The 15,552-nt window shown below is 41.4% G+C and overlaps 1 protein-coding gene across 1 annotated transcript in view; it reads right to left on the reverse strand.

The window, feature by feature from the left end:
• Window positions 1-215: 215 nt before the first annotated feature.
• ntm (neurotrimin) overlaps window positions 216-15,552 on the reverse strand; it is a gene marked incomplete at both ends in the record, with an annotated part of 393,244 nt that continues 377,907 nt past the window's right edge. Inside the window, 5 exons of the mRNA XM_079237490.1 lie at window positions 216-316; window positions 3,245-3,280; window positions 4,078-4,229; window positions 4,459-4,579; window positions 5,430-5,558. Of these exons, the coding sequence (XP_079093616.1) occupies window positions 216-316; window positions 3,245-3,280; window positions 4,078-4,229; window positions 4,459-4,579; window positions 5,430-5,558 (539 nt within the window). The remainder of the gene's footprint in view (window positions 317-3,244; window positions 3,281-4,077; window positions 4,230-4,458; window positions 4,580-5,429; window positions 5,559-15,552) is intronic.

Below are 15,552 nucleotides of genomic sequence, written 5' to 3' on the forward strand. Positions count from 1 at the left end.
ATTTGTTACATCCGTGAAATCTCAAAACAACAGAAACTTTGTGTTAAGTACTTATTTAGTGGGTCAACATCATTATGTAGCAGGATACTTCATGCACTCACGGTGCACCAGTTTATGGTTCCGGTTGAGAAAAGAAAAAAAAAACACGCACACACACACACACACACACACTCGCACTCACACACACACAAAATACTTGTGTTCAAATCCACTCTTCAAATTCTGAGCAGGAACGGCAGAAGCACTAAGAAGAGGAGGCAGGTGTGTGAGTGCACCCCCATCGCGCCGCCGCTGCCATCCTGAACTGCTCTCGGTCCTGACGGGGGAAACAAAACACTCGGGTAAGTTTCACCATTGAAGGATTTCTTTCTTCCTCTTTATGTTATCACTACTGGAGGCACGGTACTAAATGAACTGCCTTTCCTCCAGCAGGAGTCTCATGTCACAAGTCTGTGTCTTTGCCTGTTATTATGCAAACCATCATTAGTGATTAGTGATTACTGTGTATTGTCTACAATTACTAGGGAGGTATGGATTACATGGTTGTATTAGTCACATGACATATTAACGTGGAGTTCCTGTTTTTGAGACTTTAAGAGAATCTAGAAGGACCAATGGAGCTCTGTCTACCTCTCTCTTAGACATTGGATTCACATACAATTAGCGGATGTGTAATAATAGAGGAAATGTGATAATAACTCAAGGCCTCTTTATAACAGTATACATAACACATTGTCTTAATTGATATGCCTGCAAGTTGTTAATTGCAAAATGAATGTTGAAACTGACACTCACTGCAGGCCCAGCTGTTAAGTTGAGGAGAATATGGGCACCATGATACCAACCTAACGTTATTGTGAGACGCCATTACTGTGTTTTTTCAAGGCAAACCCAGAAGTTAGCATCACACTGATTCCCTCGACAAAAGCCAATGAGGTTTTTAAATTATTGCTGAAAATAAGCTCTATGGTGAATAAAAATGTACGAAACTTGCATGTTTTTCAAACTACATCACGTTCACATGGCTTCACGTCACCGCCACTGAGCAGCTTAAATCCACGTTTGTAATAAATCTTTATGTGCAATTGTCATAATAAGCAAATCTAGAGTCATGGCCTTGCATGTATTTTGAGAGGTCGTAGTGATCTTTGACCTTTGACCATCACATTCTAATCAGTTCATCGTTCAGTCAAGTGGACGTTTGTGCCAAATATGAAAAAATCTGTATATATCAACCACACAGTCTTGTATTGGTCCGTTTCTCTTGCAGAAGTAAAGACATGTGTGAACCAGTCAGTGTATAACCAACCAGCATTACGTTGTGAATACAGAAATGGCTGAATGTGGATCTGTAATTCTTTGGATGATAATGCAGGATGGAAGCAGGAAACCAGAGACAGGAATCCGTCTTTGTTCAGAAGCATAAACAAACGACACGTCAAATTGCAACGACACAGTAAAGCTTCCATTAGTGAGGCAGACGCTTCAGTCAGTGCTGCTGGTAGCACCTGTTTTGAGTGGGATGATCAATGATGGTCTGCATCATGCAGAGCAGTGCAGCACTGAGGATTAACACTGAGCATTGCTCAGCATCTATTGCTTAAAGAAGGTCATTCTATCTTTGACAAGGGCATTCTGTGTTCTGAGAACAGCTAAAAACACAGGATGCAGTTAAAATGATGCTTTCACTTCCAGGTTTGCTTTGGTCAGTTATCCCTGGGAGTCTGTCATCAGATTTAATGCTAATCTCAACATGAGTTGGTTGAGATTAGCATTAAATCTGACTATGGTACACTATATTAAATATATTAGGTACAGTATGCGGAGAACATAGAGTGTGACAGCACACTTTTTCATTTAGAAAGAGAAATGAAACAAGACCAGTACCGTAAAAGCCGGGTTACAAGCCGCTACTACCTTCGGTCAGTGTCTACCTAGCGCTCCTGCTAGCGGTCCTGCTAGCTCTCCGCTAGCTCCCCGACAACCACCGAAGGTTGCGGGACCAGCCCCAGCTCGACACCCGACTTGGGCAGAGGGAACGCGGGCAGTAGCAGCAGTGCTAGCTAGCGTTAGCTAGCTTGCTACAGCGGGGACACCCACCGGACGTAGGAGCGGCTTGTAACCCGACTTTTACGGTAGATCATTGTGGGCTCTTCATTTCTAATAAAACTGCTCCATCTGATTCTTATTCATCAGGCTACCACATAAAAAATAGAATGGAGACACATTATTTATCTTATTGGCCTTATATTTATTGAAAAGGTCATCTTTTGAGGAACTTATGATGAAATTTAAACTTGTATTCTTCACTATTTAATGCACCTGTATTATTCTAGTATTACAGTTAAAAAACAACACAATGTCACATAATACTTTCATCATACTGTTTTCAGGGATGAGGCAAGTTCCATCTAAATGGATGCATTGTATGAGGATTGAGGACACGTTTTAACTTTTTACTTTGAAGCTTGGAACACAATGAGTACTCATTTCCCTTGGATTTCCATGAGTTCACCACAGTTTCCTTTGGGGCATCTATCCAATTACCCCGCCACAGTGGATTATCCGTAATCCTGCATATGGCTAATTACAATAATGACGTTCTCTCGTAGTCAAACTCAAAGCCATTAATACAATTATGTTGTGTTAATGGAGTGGGTCTGCTTACAAGATGCTGCAACCAGCAGTCACAAGGACACGTGAAATGACATGATCCATCTACACCAGATATCTACAATCTGCAGATACAAGACACGTCAGCTCAGTAAGGTTCTGCAGCTTTCTGTGTGTGCTTTCCGCAACGTTCTGTGTGGGACTTACAGGGTAAAATGCAATAACTGGAGGCGAAAACAATCGCACGAGCACACATGATGATAATGAAAAATGACGAATACTTACATGGGAAAGAAGAGCATGCAAAAATCAAAATGAAGCCGTGTCACACAGTGAGCCGGGTTAGGGTTGCAAAGGAGAAGATGAAACATGGTTAGCAAAACGAGCTGCGATGCCATTTTCACAAAAGATTCACGTGGCATTGGCCTGGTCTGCTTTGCCATTCCCTGCTGCCTGCCACACATTTACGCTAACATGTCAAGTCATGAAGAGAACAGAATCCATTCATCTCTTCATGTCAGACGCTGCGTGTAGCTCCAGTTTGTGAAAATGGCGGTTGGTCATGTGCCAGCATGCGGTTAATACTTTCCATCCACAACAGTTGCAGTGCATGCGGGTGCAGAATACTAACCTTGCAATAGCGTTGAGCTAGTGGGTTCAATTACGACTACACCAGGGAAACAAATGGAACAGAGCAACATATTGGAAACAGAGCAGCAACAAATCATTGACAGCACTTGTGAAAAGCATGAAAAGTAGGCTGCTGAGTAGTTCTAGCTTGGAGGCTGCACAGCGGCAGACGGACTGGTTCTAGCGCCCGCAGCTATTCCTCAGTATACGTGGTCGCAGAATTCAATTTCAAAGCTGAAACACGGCAGTATTTTAACGTTGACCATCGCTCAGTGTTGATAAAGACTCCTGATTGTAGTGACACGTTTGCTGATGTACACACACTGCCTTTTCTGACGGAGATGTGTTGTACTGTAATGCTCCTCACTATATGTGCAGGACCTTTGGCAGCTGGCGCGAGAAAGATCATTATTGTCACTGAATCAGCAGCTTTAGGTCCATGCATCTCTTCATTGGCTAGTGGGAACAGGAAGTCAGCTGGCTGAGCCAGAGAAGGACTCGAATGCTCCACAAAGAGCTTTGTAGGTGTAGCAGGATTAACAGGAACAGCATCAAGTTATCTTAATACATTAGGGGTCTGAAACAAATTAAGTAGACTGGGAAATCTTATATTTCATCGTTCATCCTTGTATATTTACTCTAACCAATCGGTGGTTGCCTGCACATGAATGCATCACCTACATGTTCACATAACAGTACATATTGATGAAGGTTGAATCAAACTGATAGATAATTACTATTATTATTATTACTTTTATTGAAGCATGCAGTACCGCATTTTAGTCACACTTCCCTCTCTGTCGTACTATACATGTAGCACATTCCTGTACTCACCATACAGAAGGAAGCTTGTGTTCGAGGTCCCGAGTTTGTTGAGTGCGACACAAGTGTAGTTCCCGTAATCTCCGTCGGTCACATTAAAAAACATCAGCTTCGACAGAGACCCAGAGTTCACAACCTCCATGCCATCGACGCCGCTGAGGATCCTAAGTGTGAGAAAGTACACAGTGAGTGCAACTAACCATAGGCAATGATGTGGTTTATTTTTAGTTTTCACTCACTTGACCAATTACCAATGGGCCTGAGTGCAATAATAACAGTAATTTAAGTCATGACCAATTTGTAGTATATGACTGACAGCTGACCAATGACCAACAATAACTGTGAAAACTGTTTCATTTGCCGCACGTAAAGTTCCAACGTAAAGCTATTCACCTTCTGTCATCTTTGTACCACTCAAAGTCGGCCTCAGGCACGGCATCAGCCTCGCACTCCAGCTCTCCTCGCTGGCCCAGAGTCACTCCGACGTCTCTGCCCTCCGACACAGCTGGAGCATCTGCGAGCAACAACGCGGGAGCAGTGCGGTCAGGACGAGTCAAGGGTACCAGGAGACGGGCGGGGGGGCCTCGTCTCCTCTCAGCCGTGCTGGACTACAAGCATGACCGCGAGTGCACAGGAAGTAGGAGTTCAAATCACGGAGAGTATTTCTTACACTGGGGAAACCGCTTGGTGTCAGGTATGATGAGATGGAATGAACTGGTCAGGGTTTAATCTGCAGCGGTTTTAAATAGATGTTATTAGTTTGAGCAAAATGTGGTCGTCGGTCCATTTACAGCTCATGGAGCCCAAATACTCACCTTTTGTTCTGCGCCTTGGTAAATGCTCTATGAGTTAAAACACTATGCAGTCATGTCACTGTCAATTATTCTGACTTAATGATTAATTAAAAATGTTACAATTAAATTGCGACTTTCCTTGGGACCAATGGGATTTAGTTTTTCCATCAAATTAGCCTAAATAAGTAGCACATTATTAGAATGTATTCATTGTAATTAATATAGTTTGTAAAATCAGCAGCACCTGACATCAAAGCCACTCAAACACTAATAACTTCATGCTTCTCCTTGACTCCAGAAAGAACATTTGATTTAGTGTAACAATACTTAAAACAGATCAGGCCAAACTGAATTAAGGCTTCTCATTTAGAAAATGGTTCAGCACAGGGTCATAAATAAATAAACACATTGAATCAATGATAAGACCTTTTGTTCAAAGCTGCATTATTCAAATTCTGAAACCTAAATCAGCAGAGTATGCTAATACCAATGATACGAGACAGAGGAAAGCAGCAACGGCTCATATTTGAGAAGCTGGAACCATCGTTTCGGCCAACGCAGCGGACTCACAGTTGACGGTGATGTCGACGGTCTGGACGTCTGAGTCGATGTCGTTGACGGCTGTGCATTCGTACGTCCCGGCCCTCTGTCTGGAGATGGATGGGATTTCCAGGTACTCGTCCTCCGATGCCAGGTCTCCTGTGGAGAGGAGGAAGGAAGTGGAGATGAGATCCAGGGTTCAACAGCTGTGACCTCGATTTTCCACACAGGAAAGGAGGAAGCTGGTGATAATTGCGACACTTTCAAGTCAAGGATTTATACTGAGATGCAGTGCATTAAGAATCACTCTGGTTTTGGGGAGAATCTATTTTGGTATTTGCAACACAAAGAGAGCAGTTCAGTTCTAACTCCAACGCAGAAACCACAGATCTCAGAGCAGAGGCGGCAGCAGCGTGCCGACAGGTCCTGTTAATTCTTGCAGCTCCCTGATCTAACGTGACAGCAGAATGCACACGGCTACATGCGTGTCAAGCTTACACCAGTAGATATCATGACATGTGCCCAATTCTGTCTGTGTTCCTTTCAACAGCACATCTTGAGCCTCACTGCCGTGTTTCTGAGGACGCTTACAGCTCTGGGTGATTAGTGCTTTGTTCAGCCCCAACTCATTATCAATTGTCTGTCAGAACTTTCGTATTCGGCTCCTTTTTGTGCGTCTCCGGCACCAGGACTGCTGATGAGACGTGACAATCAGAACAGGGGAGGGGTATCAATTTGACACGCTTCGTCAGAGACACTTAATACAGCGCTCAACGCAAAGAACAAAAGACGTGCCGGTCTTCAAGCCTCGTCCCAGGACGGAGGCAGGTGACAGTAATAAATTGCACGTGGTTTCACTTTGCTGGGTTTGAGGCACATTACTGATTTGCACCTGGGAAGGTTGCTATGGAGATGATCACCTGACGAGGAGGACCGGGAGGTCTTCCCTCAGAAGAGGGTTCTCCAATGGGCCACCAGAGACCGCAGTGTCACTTAAAGCCACGCTGTGGAACCCGCTGAGGAGAGTTAATCAAGACCAGGCTGCCAGCCGATGAGCTCTCAAAGTCCACACACATCTTAGCGGCACTTTTTTTTACGGCAGGTGGCTTCACGTCAGCATCTGTCCTCCTGACTGGAACGTGAAATCACGGTTTCACAAAAACAACGGGCAATCACAGCCGGAACGATTCTTCCCACATGCCTCCTATAATGAGTTTGATTATAACAAAAGGTCTCTTACTATAAAGAAAACTTAGATTTAAAAATATGTGATGATAAAATGTAAAGAGTTTTTAAGTCAATCTAGGGGATATACTAAATTATAAGGCCTTGCATATAATGTATTGCTCATTTATTCTTTCTTACGTATCTTATTGTTTGGAGTTCAATCTATGAAACAATTATATTTAAAAATATTTTGTTACAAAAACAAGCTATAATTTGTTATAAATGAGGCTGATTTCTTTAATCACCCAAATCCATTCTTGATCAAATATCATGTCTTGAAAATGAATGATTTGATATATTATAAAATAATGCAAACAATATTCACTGCCAGACTATTTACAAAGGATTTTTCAATATGATTGGAGCGATGTTTGTAAGTTTACCGTACAGAAAGCACAACAAGATTTGTTGGGCTGAAAATATGGAACAATAAACATAAATGTAAAAATGTGTTTTCAAAATAATTGTTTATAAAGCTATTTTGGGTGTTACAATTGTGAATTACATTTGTTTTTCTTAACGTTAGCTTAAATTCATAAGAATGTAGTCATATTGTTTACTAGATTGTATACAGACTACACCTATTGGGTTATTTGCAAATATAATATTAAACCAGTTAAGATATGTTTAGTATTTGGGATCAAACGGCACCAAAAAAAGATTTTATAAAGGAAAGATTTGCATAAATAATATTAAACTATAATAATGTGTGGAATGAGTGAATATAAATACTACTAATAGTATTAATAGTAATGTTGTACCTGTTATGTGTGGCTGCTTTGCAATAAGCATTGCTGATGTTCAAAACCTTGTTTTATACCATTTTCTTGTAGTGGTAGCTCAGCTCCTCACATGAAACACAGAGTGTGTCCTTGAATTAAAGAATATATTACTGAACACCTTTAAAGTTCCTCCTTTAAAGCGTCCAGTGAGCGAGGTGCTAATTTAAACTGTCATCTACTAAATGAGTTGATAAAGAGACACGATGTGTCAGGATTTCTCTGCCAAGCAGGCAATATTTTTGCACATTAGCTTTGCAGTAACTAACACAAACAGCATTTCGCAGTCGGCCAAAACAGAGAAAAAGCTGTGAGTTTGTAAAAGCTGCAAAAAGTAGACAAACAGCTAATCAATCATATTCACGTGGGATGCGGCGTTCATTCTGGATCTGGTTTCAGGCTAGGAAAATATCTGCTTATACGAGCTGGGATCTGAGGCGAACACAAATCTTACAAATACAACATATTTATATCGATTCTTAATCCGTTTTATTGGCAACGAACAATGTGGAAAACATTCAGATAGAAGGCTTCTCCTTTTATCTGGAACAGTGTGTTGGTTTTGCCGGGAGAAACGATAGCGATTAGATATGGTTAATTAGCGCTGACTCGGTGAGAAACTTCCCAGAAGGCCCAAATTAAACGCCACAAAACAGCCAAAGATGTCTGTTAAAGAAATAAACACGGCTCGCCTGCTGGAGGACTCAGAGCGGTGGGCTTCCTCTCGTGAAACGAGCGAGCTCATCGTGTCACAATGATTCCAGTTTAGCATCGTCATATCCTAGCAATGTGGTTCTTTAACTGTTCAAACCTCCTGCAGCTCATCTCATCTTCAGGTGGTATCAGTCTGAAGAGTTGAGCCCAAAAACAGTCACCACACTCCTTGAGTTTCTGAAGCTTTGAGTCACGTGTAACTGTGGTTATTACACGTATATAAAGCGTTACTTAACTTGATTCAATGAGGGAATTAAGAGGAAGATGTGATGCTTTAATGTCCTACTCTACAACCAAACATTCACATTTTAAATCAATCTTTAAACAAATTAGATGCAAGAAAGTATATGAAGAGTACAATTGACCGTTATACATTGCCTTATCATTAACCACTCAGTATACTCAGAACTCCTCTCACATGTATTTTCAAACCAGTACATATATTTGTGTTTGCTTCATCAAATCATGTAAGCAGTCCCTTCACTTCTATTTTTTCCCCTGAGGCCAATCTGTAGTAAATCAGGACCTTGGTCAAACCCCACCCTCTCATTAGCATATTGTTGCCTTTCCTCCAGGGTGGCTGAGCATCGGAGGTCGCAACCTTCCAAATGCATCATCTCATTTACATAAACTCACCTGCATCATCGCTCATTTAACTGTTACGTGTTTGCCTAATGATGCTGCATCATAAACATTATACACAGTGATGATCAGCATGACGGCCCTGTAGCCCCCCAGTCTGACCCCCAGCCACCAGACGGTGCGGTGGAAGCCAATGAAAAGCAGCGGCGCAACGTTTCTCTTTCTGTGAACCAGACACAGTGAAAAAAATGATTATATGTGTAAATTCTACAATCAATTATTATTTCAGTCCTTTTACTCTAAAAGATCACCTTTTATTTAATGTGTTACTTTGGGTTTGTTAGTAATTATGAATCCTTATTTTGATAAGGAAATGTGATCATTCACACCAAGTAATATTAACTAAACTACTGGTTTGACTGTACAACCTGACACAACAAAGTCAAATGTACTTGGGGGATGCAAGTAAACCTGGCAACTAGGGCTGGGCGGTATGGCCAAACATTCATATCACGGTATTTTGTGAGATTCTGGCGGTTTCACCTATTTCGAATAAAAACATTCATTCATTGACGCCAAAAAGAACCACTGGCCAAAAAAAAGAAAAGCTGTTGAAAAGCTGTGGTGAACAGCTGTTTGTACGTTGGTACATGTGGTGTTGGGAAGCTAAACATGGAGGGACTTAGGACCCAGGGAAACTCCGCCGCATGAAGAGTAAATGTTATGTCTCAGGAAGTAATTTTCAAGTAGAATTTACTTGATCATTTTGGATGAAAAAACATTGCTATTAGTAAGTTAACTTTACTTAAAAATTGTCTGAGTCAAAATTACTTAGAATTTCTGTGTGGAAATTGTTACCCAGCTAAGTAAATGGCACTGTGCAGAACACATGAGTGCACTCTTTGTTCACTGGGCACTTCAGTCCTCACCACACAGCACTACCCAAACTCTGCAAATACATATAGAGACCTTCATTATATTCCATTTCATTGGGTATGTGTTTCCAAAGAACAGCGTGATTTACAACAGCATGACTACTGGTGTTTGACTGCTCCTTCAAGCATCCACCTGAACTACAAGTGAGCTGCCTTTTTCTAACGTCTGTGTCAAAAAGGACTGCTGGCTTGGCGACCAAGTCATTAGTGAGATAGCGCTGCCATCAAGGTGACATGATGGCAGGACATCGGGGAGGCCGGGCAGGAGAAGGTGTGAGGGAGAAGAAAGCAACAAAAAAAGAGCCGGGAAGTCTCCGGAGAGGCCCGCAGGAGATAATGTACCCGTTCTGTGTCCCTGAAATGCCAACCTCAAACTCAAGGGCAAAGAAGAGAAAATGGAAAGAGAGAGAGGTATTTGTGTGCAAGGGGCAAGGGGAACAACGTGGAAGGGAGGGGGCGGAGCAGGAGAGCAGATGCTTGAGGGATATAGGCATTTAAGGAGAGGGAACAAGGGGACATGGTGAGGCAGGATTTAAATTGATGAATCCAAGCAATGGGAGGAAAAGAAATAGAAGCAGGAGAGCAGACGTAAAGCAAAGAGAGAGTGGGAGTGGGGATGTGTTATCAGTGTTGTCTTGAGGGAGAGGAAGTCGGAGTGAAATGTGTTGACGGGGAAGGAACAAAAAGCTTTTGTTACTCAGACAAACAGCGAGAAAGAACGTTCATTTAAAAGATGTCCGAGAAGACAATGAAAGCGAGCGACTGCTGCTGCTCCTGCAGCGCCGGTCTTAAGCTGAGCGAGGTGAATATATATATAGATAGTTATTTTGTCACTCATTATCAGCCTTTGGTGTATGGAATTTCTTAATGTGCCTTTGATGCATCATCCCCTTTGAAGAAAACAAACATAAAAGGGGTGAGCACAAAATAAAATCATAGAAATATAGTAGCTCTGGGTTCCATGTATTACTGAGATGCACTGAGGCAGCTTTACTTCTATTGAAGAGGTTTGCCAGCGGAGATAATCTGTTGTGACAGTACGGTTTAGATTTGACCCGTCAATAGCATACATACTTTTGAGTATACAAAGAAAAATGAAAACCGTGGCTGCTACTAATCTCTCAGGTCCTTTTGTATCTCAGTGCGTCTATGGGAGAAGCAGCTGTGTAAGGGAAGGAAGCAGCATGCGAGTTAAAGATAGCAAAAATATGTAAGTGAATGTGAAAAGATGAATCACACTTCTGTTTCTGCTTCCATATGCTAAATTAAAGGGGAAAACAGCCACCGACTGAGCAGTGAATCCATGTGGAGTTCAATCAATAAGTTCAATAAAAAGAACTGTTGACAATTAGTTGATTCCGAGAGTAACAATATACATATTTGTATTATTATTATTATTATTATTATTTTGAAACGTGTATCTGCATTAATTGTATTTTTAAGTGGTAGTGTATGTCTGGCAGCAGATCCTATAAACCTACATCTAAAGGGCCACAGGATTTAAAATGAGAATTTAAACAAATATATATATATATATATATATATATATATATATATATATATATATATATATATACAAAAAAAACTATTCCCCAAACAATTTACCAGGTTACATAACATTACCAATCTTAATGATGGAGTTATTCTTAATATTAGTAGTATTGCCATCCTACAGCATGTTCTATAAGAAATTATACATTATGATTTTCCCTATTAAATCTGTATAAAAGCGTGCAATAGATGTCGGCAGTATGCGGCTATACTTTTGAAGTGTTGCCGCGGGTTGAATTTTTTGTCCGCTGGTAGAGTCGACCTATTTTGCATGCAAATGACATGAATACTATCTATAAATAATAATCAACTTTTTAAATGAAATTATGTATTTAGACCCCGATCGTTCCAAAACCGACTCCATATCAGCCCATATACACATGGATATGATGGGCCTCGTCAAATACCCCCCCGCCACACACACACACACACACACACACACACACACACAGACACACACTGCTCTCAGCCCCCACCGCTCAATCTCAACTCTATCAGCAATATATGTATTCAGAGTAGGATTATATTATTATTATTATTAATAGTGTTTCTGCAGAGCAGACTGGCATGTGTGAGTCATTACAGCGTACACAAACAGGTACATTTCATGTTCTGCTCATATGTTACCTGCAGCCTCAGAATCCTGAAGTTAAATGAAAGTGAAATTCCCCAGGGAAGACGATACTAAAAAAAACAAATATCAAATGACAAAAAAATGCATTTGCATCAAAAAAAGTAGGACTAAAGCTAAGCAGGTGCTAGACTTAACGCTGCCATGGACATCTCGTATGGTATGTATATGGTATAACAGCATTACGTTATTTCCTTCACCTTCAAAAGGGTCAAAAAGGAACCAATCTAACGTGACTCCCAACTCCATCAACTTCAAATGAATCTTTCCAAGCATCCAGGCCTGTGCAAATCTACAAAACCGTTATTGCTCCTAGGCCAAATTCAAATTCAGTGAGCATGTTCATTCCGGCCGCCTTAATGCACCGGGGTGTCGGCTGGCAGCCTGGGCTGACAAACTTTGCAGTCAGGTTGTGTGGTCTGCGGGAGATATCGAGGATCACTTCTGATCCGCCACAAGCCCCTAAAGCCATCTATCTATCAAAGGTGAGGGGGAGCTGGGTCACGGCTGTGTGAGAGCCCCGGCCCCAGCCTGAAATCATCAATCTTTATGCACACACACACACACACGCACACACACACACACACACACAGACAGACAGGATCTTTATTTATTTAATTCACTCGTTTTAACACCCTGGAGTGCTTGCAATAGCTGGGCTCACTCTGAATGGCCCGGGGCAGGAGGAGAGTTGCTCTGCAGCTCGGAGATACTGGGACACAAGTTTGGACTTCGGCTAGTTCCGGGACATTTTGAAAAATAGAAGCTAGAATTCAACACATTGGAAGTGAACAATCTGAGAGAGAGAGAACCCCTCGCACCCCCCAAAAGAAAGACTGAATCACTGTTTTCTTTTATCTTGCATGGGGAGAATCAAAAGGACAGCTTCTCCAGCTAACGCTAGTCTATTTACATTTTCATCCCACACTAAACTAAAAGCCAATAGACAGCCCGGAATTGTAGTTTTGTTGGTGCCTGCAAAAAAAAAAAGAATTCTTCAATCTGAATATCAATGTTCCATCTCAGATATGGACTTTAAACAGATAAATAAACATAAGCAAACAGTCCCTGCATACATTTGATCATGAAGAGTGCTGAGATGAGCAGAGAATAAAGAACGCCTTTAAATGGGCCCGCTGCTCTGAAAAACAGCTCGTTTTACATACAGATTCTCAACCAGTTCACACAAGTCAGACTTGGTGGAAGAATAACACACACACACACACACACACACACACACACACACACACACACACCAGAGATCAGAGTTTGAGATCTGAGCAATCTCTATCAAAGATTAGTTTTAAGGCTGTATTGTAAAACACACCATGAACAAAAAAAAACATGAAAGACGCAAGAGAGGTGCAAAGAAACCTCATTTAAAACCATTGATGTCACAAATAAATGGTGGGCACCCCAGGGTGGTAGGCCAATCATTACAGCTTGTAGTCCACATTTATGAAACATATTAACAAAAGAGGGACGTTGTTATGTTTTTCATTCTTTGATATTTGCTCCCTGGACAACCATTCACGCTCCCATGCACACCTACGTGTGGAGTCAGTGTTAGTGAAGCAAAAACGGCATGACTTCGGTCCGTGGGAGAGAACTGGAGCACCTGGAGAAAACTCCACGCACAACATAAAGATATATACACGGAAAGTTTCCATCCCAGCATGGTGAAATCAAACTAATTTGGCCAACGGATGACTCAGCTTCCTCAATCTCCTCCCACATGAAAATGTATTGAGAGCCAATTATAATAGATTGCACCTTGAGGAGGTCTAAAGAGAAAACAGCTCTGTTGTTCACATCGGAGCCAAGAAGTTAAAGCAGCAATGAAACCAGCTGTTGGATCCAGTTAATGAGATTTCACAGCAATAGTTCCCAGAGATAGCGGAGCGGTTCAGTCCCACACCTCGGCAACATGTGTGGCCTCCTCTGTCAACCCGCTCCACCCTCTGCTTTACTCACTAATTCAGTTTTGGCCTAATTAAGAGTGAAAATTACAAAAGGGAGAGGAGACTGCGCTCTCTTCTGTAAAAACTCTCCAGGTGCGCTAGTCCAGTTTGGTCCATGATCATATTGGAATTAGGTTATCGATTGGCTGCTCAAGAGTAAATACAAAAGCAAGTGAGCAGCTTTTCCTCATCAGGCACTTTTTTTACCTTCTTATACTCTCAGCTAGAACAACTGAGCACTGAGATTTACCTTCATTCAAACCATTTAGTGTCATTTCCATTTGACATCATGCCATCAAGTAGATACAACATAGATATAGATTGGTTGTTCTGTTGTATTGAATGTGTCTGATTTGTCTCTTGGCATTGGCATGGATCACTCGCATTTGGCTCCCACTGTTTGACACAGTCAGTACATTTCTGAGTAATGCATGTTCATTTGTAAAACTGTCCAAATCCTCTTGGCAGGAGTGCAACAGAAAGTAGATACAGTCAAGCAGCAGGTGACTGAACTGAGAGAAACATCGCTCAGATCATTGATTTGGACCTTCAGAAATACCAAGTTTAGTCAATTTTTTAATATCATACAGAAGATAATAATGTGATAAACTGTGTGTTTGAACTGGTATGTAATGCAAATGGATGGACAGATGGATTGGACCCTACTTGAGTGCAAAACCAGCGTCATCATGAGGTCATTTCCAGACCAGGGTTCACTTCATATGTTTACAATAAATCCATATTTTCTTCCATTTATCCCCATATGTTTCCTTATTCAAATCGAGGGACCAGCATGTGTTTTAATCTTCTAAAAAGGGATGTTATAATTATGAAAAACATGTTCCTTTCACCTTGTATGTGTATTTCTTGTATTTTTTATATATACACTTCTTGTATTTATTTTGACCACAAACAGGCAAGGAACCAAATATGGTGCCCTCGTTGATGTTCATTTTCGATCTAAAAAATTATAAAGATATAAATTGTCACAACAGTAAATGAGTATTATTATGTCCTCCAATAGCACTTTAGGGTTGACATTTTGAATTTCAAAGTATTTCAATGATGGACCAATGAAGGGTTAAAACCCCCTTGGAGACACATTTATTTGTGATATTGGGATAAATATAATGGAATTGACGAACAAGATTGGCAATCAAGACAGGGTAAGAGGCTGCCATCAGCGGGACGTGATAATGAGTTAAAAATGGGGATAACAGTGCACATTTCCAATGTATGCTCACAGTGTTGCACTCCTGTGTATACACAGGAAGTGACAGCAATACAAAAAGAGTTTAAATCCTGGCTCCTTTCTCAGCTTTGCACACCTAGCCAGCTGCTGCATGAAGTGGGTGTGAATGTCTGATTGTGGGTTTTGGAAAGTTAGAGAAATTGACATTTGCAGTCCCCTCAATTTCAACGCTGTAAAGGTGTGGGAGTAAAGGGGTTTCAAATGCTATTCGACCACCCGACAAGCATCTCTGTAATGATGCCTTTAGGTCCTTGCAACACTCCCTAGAGATGACAGCCAGGCTTATCCAAAATTACATAGGACCAGCTGGGACACCACAGATTGCCGCCTCCTGCACAAAAGGATGGGGACTTGGTGAAGCTGTTTGTTCAGTAGGCCTCGAACAATACCAGACACCATGATTAGGTCCCAACACCAGAACTGAATGACACAGAGATCCATGGACGACCTGATGGCAATGTGTGGTTGACTGTGACTTGATAAACTTTTGAGCCTTTTTTTCCAAACCAAACCTATGAAAA

The sequence above is a fragment of the Taurulus bubalis genome (genome assembly GCF_910589615.1).
Source record: "Taurulus bubalis genome assembly, chromosome: 2".
In the NCBI taxonomy this organism is placed as follows: Eukaryota; Metazoa; Chordata; class Actinopteri; order Perciformes; family Cottidae; genus Taurulus; species Taurulus bubalis.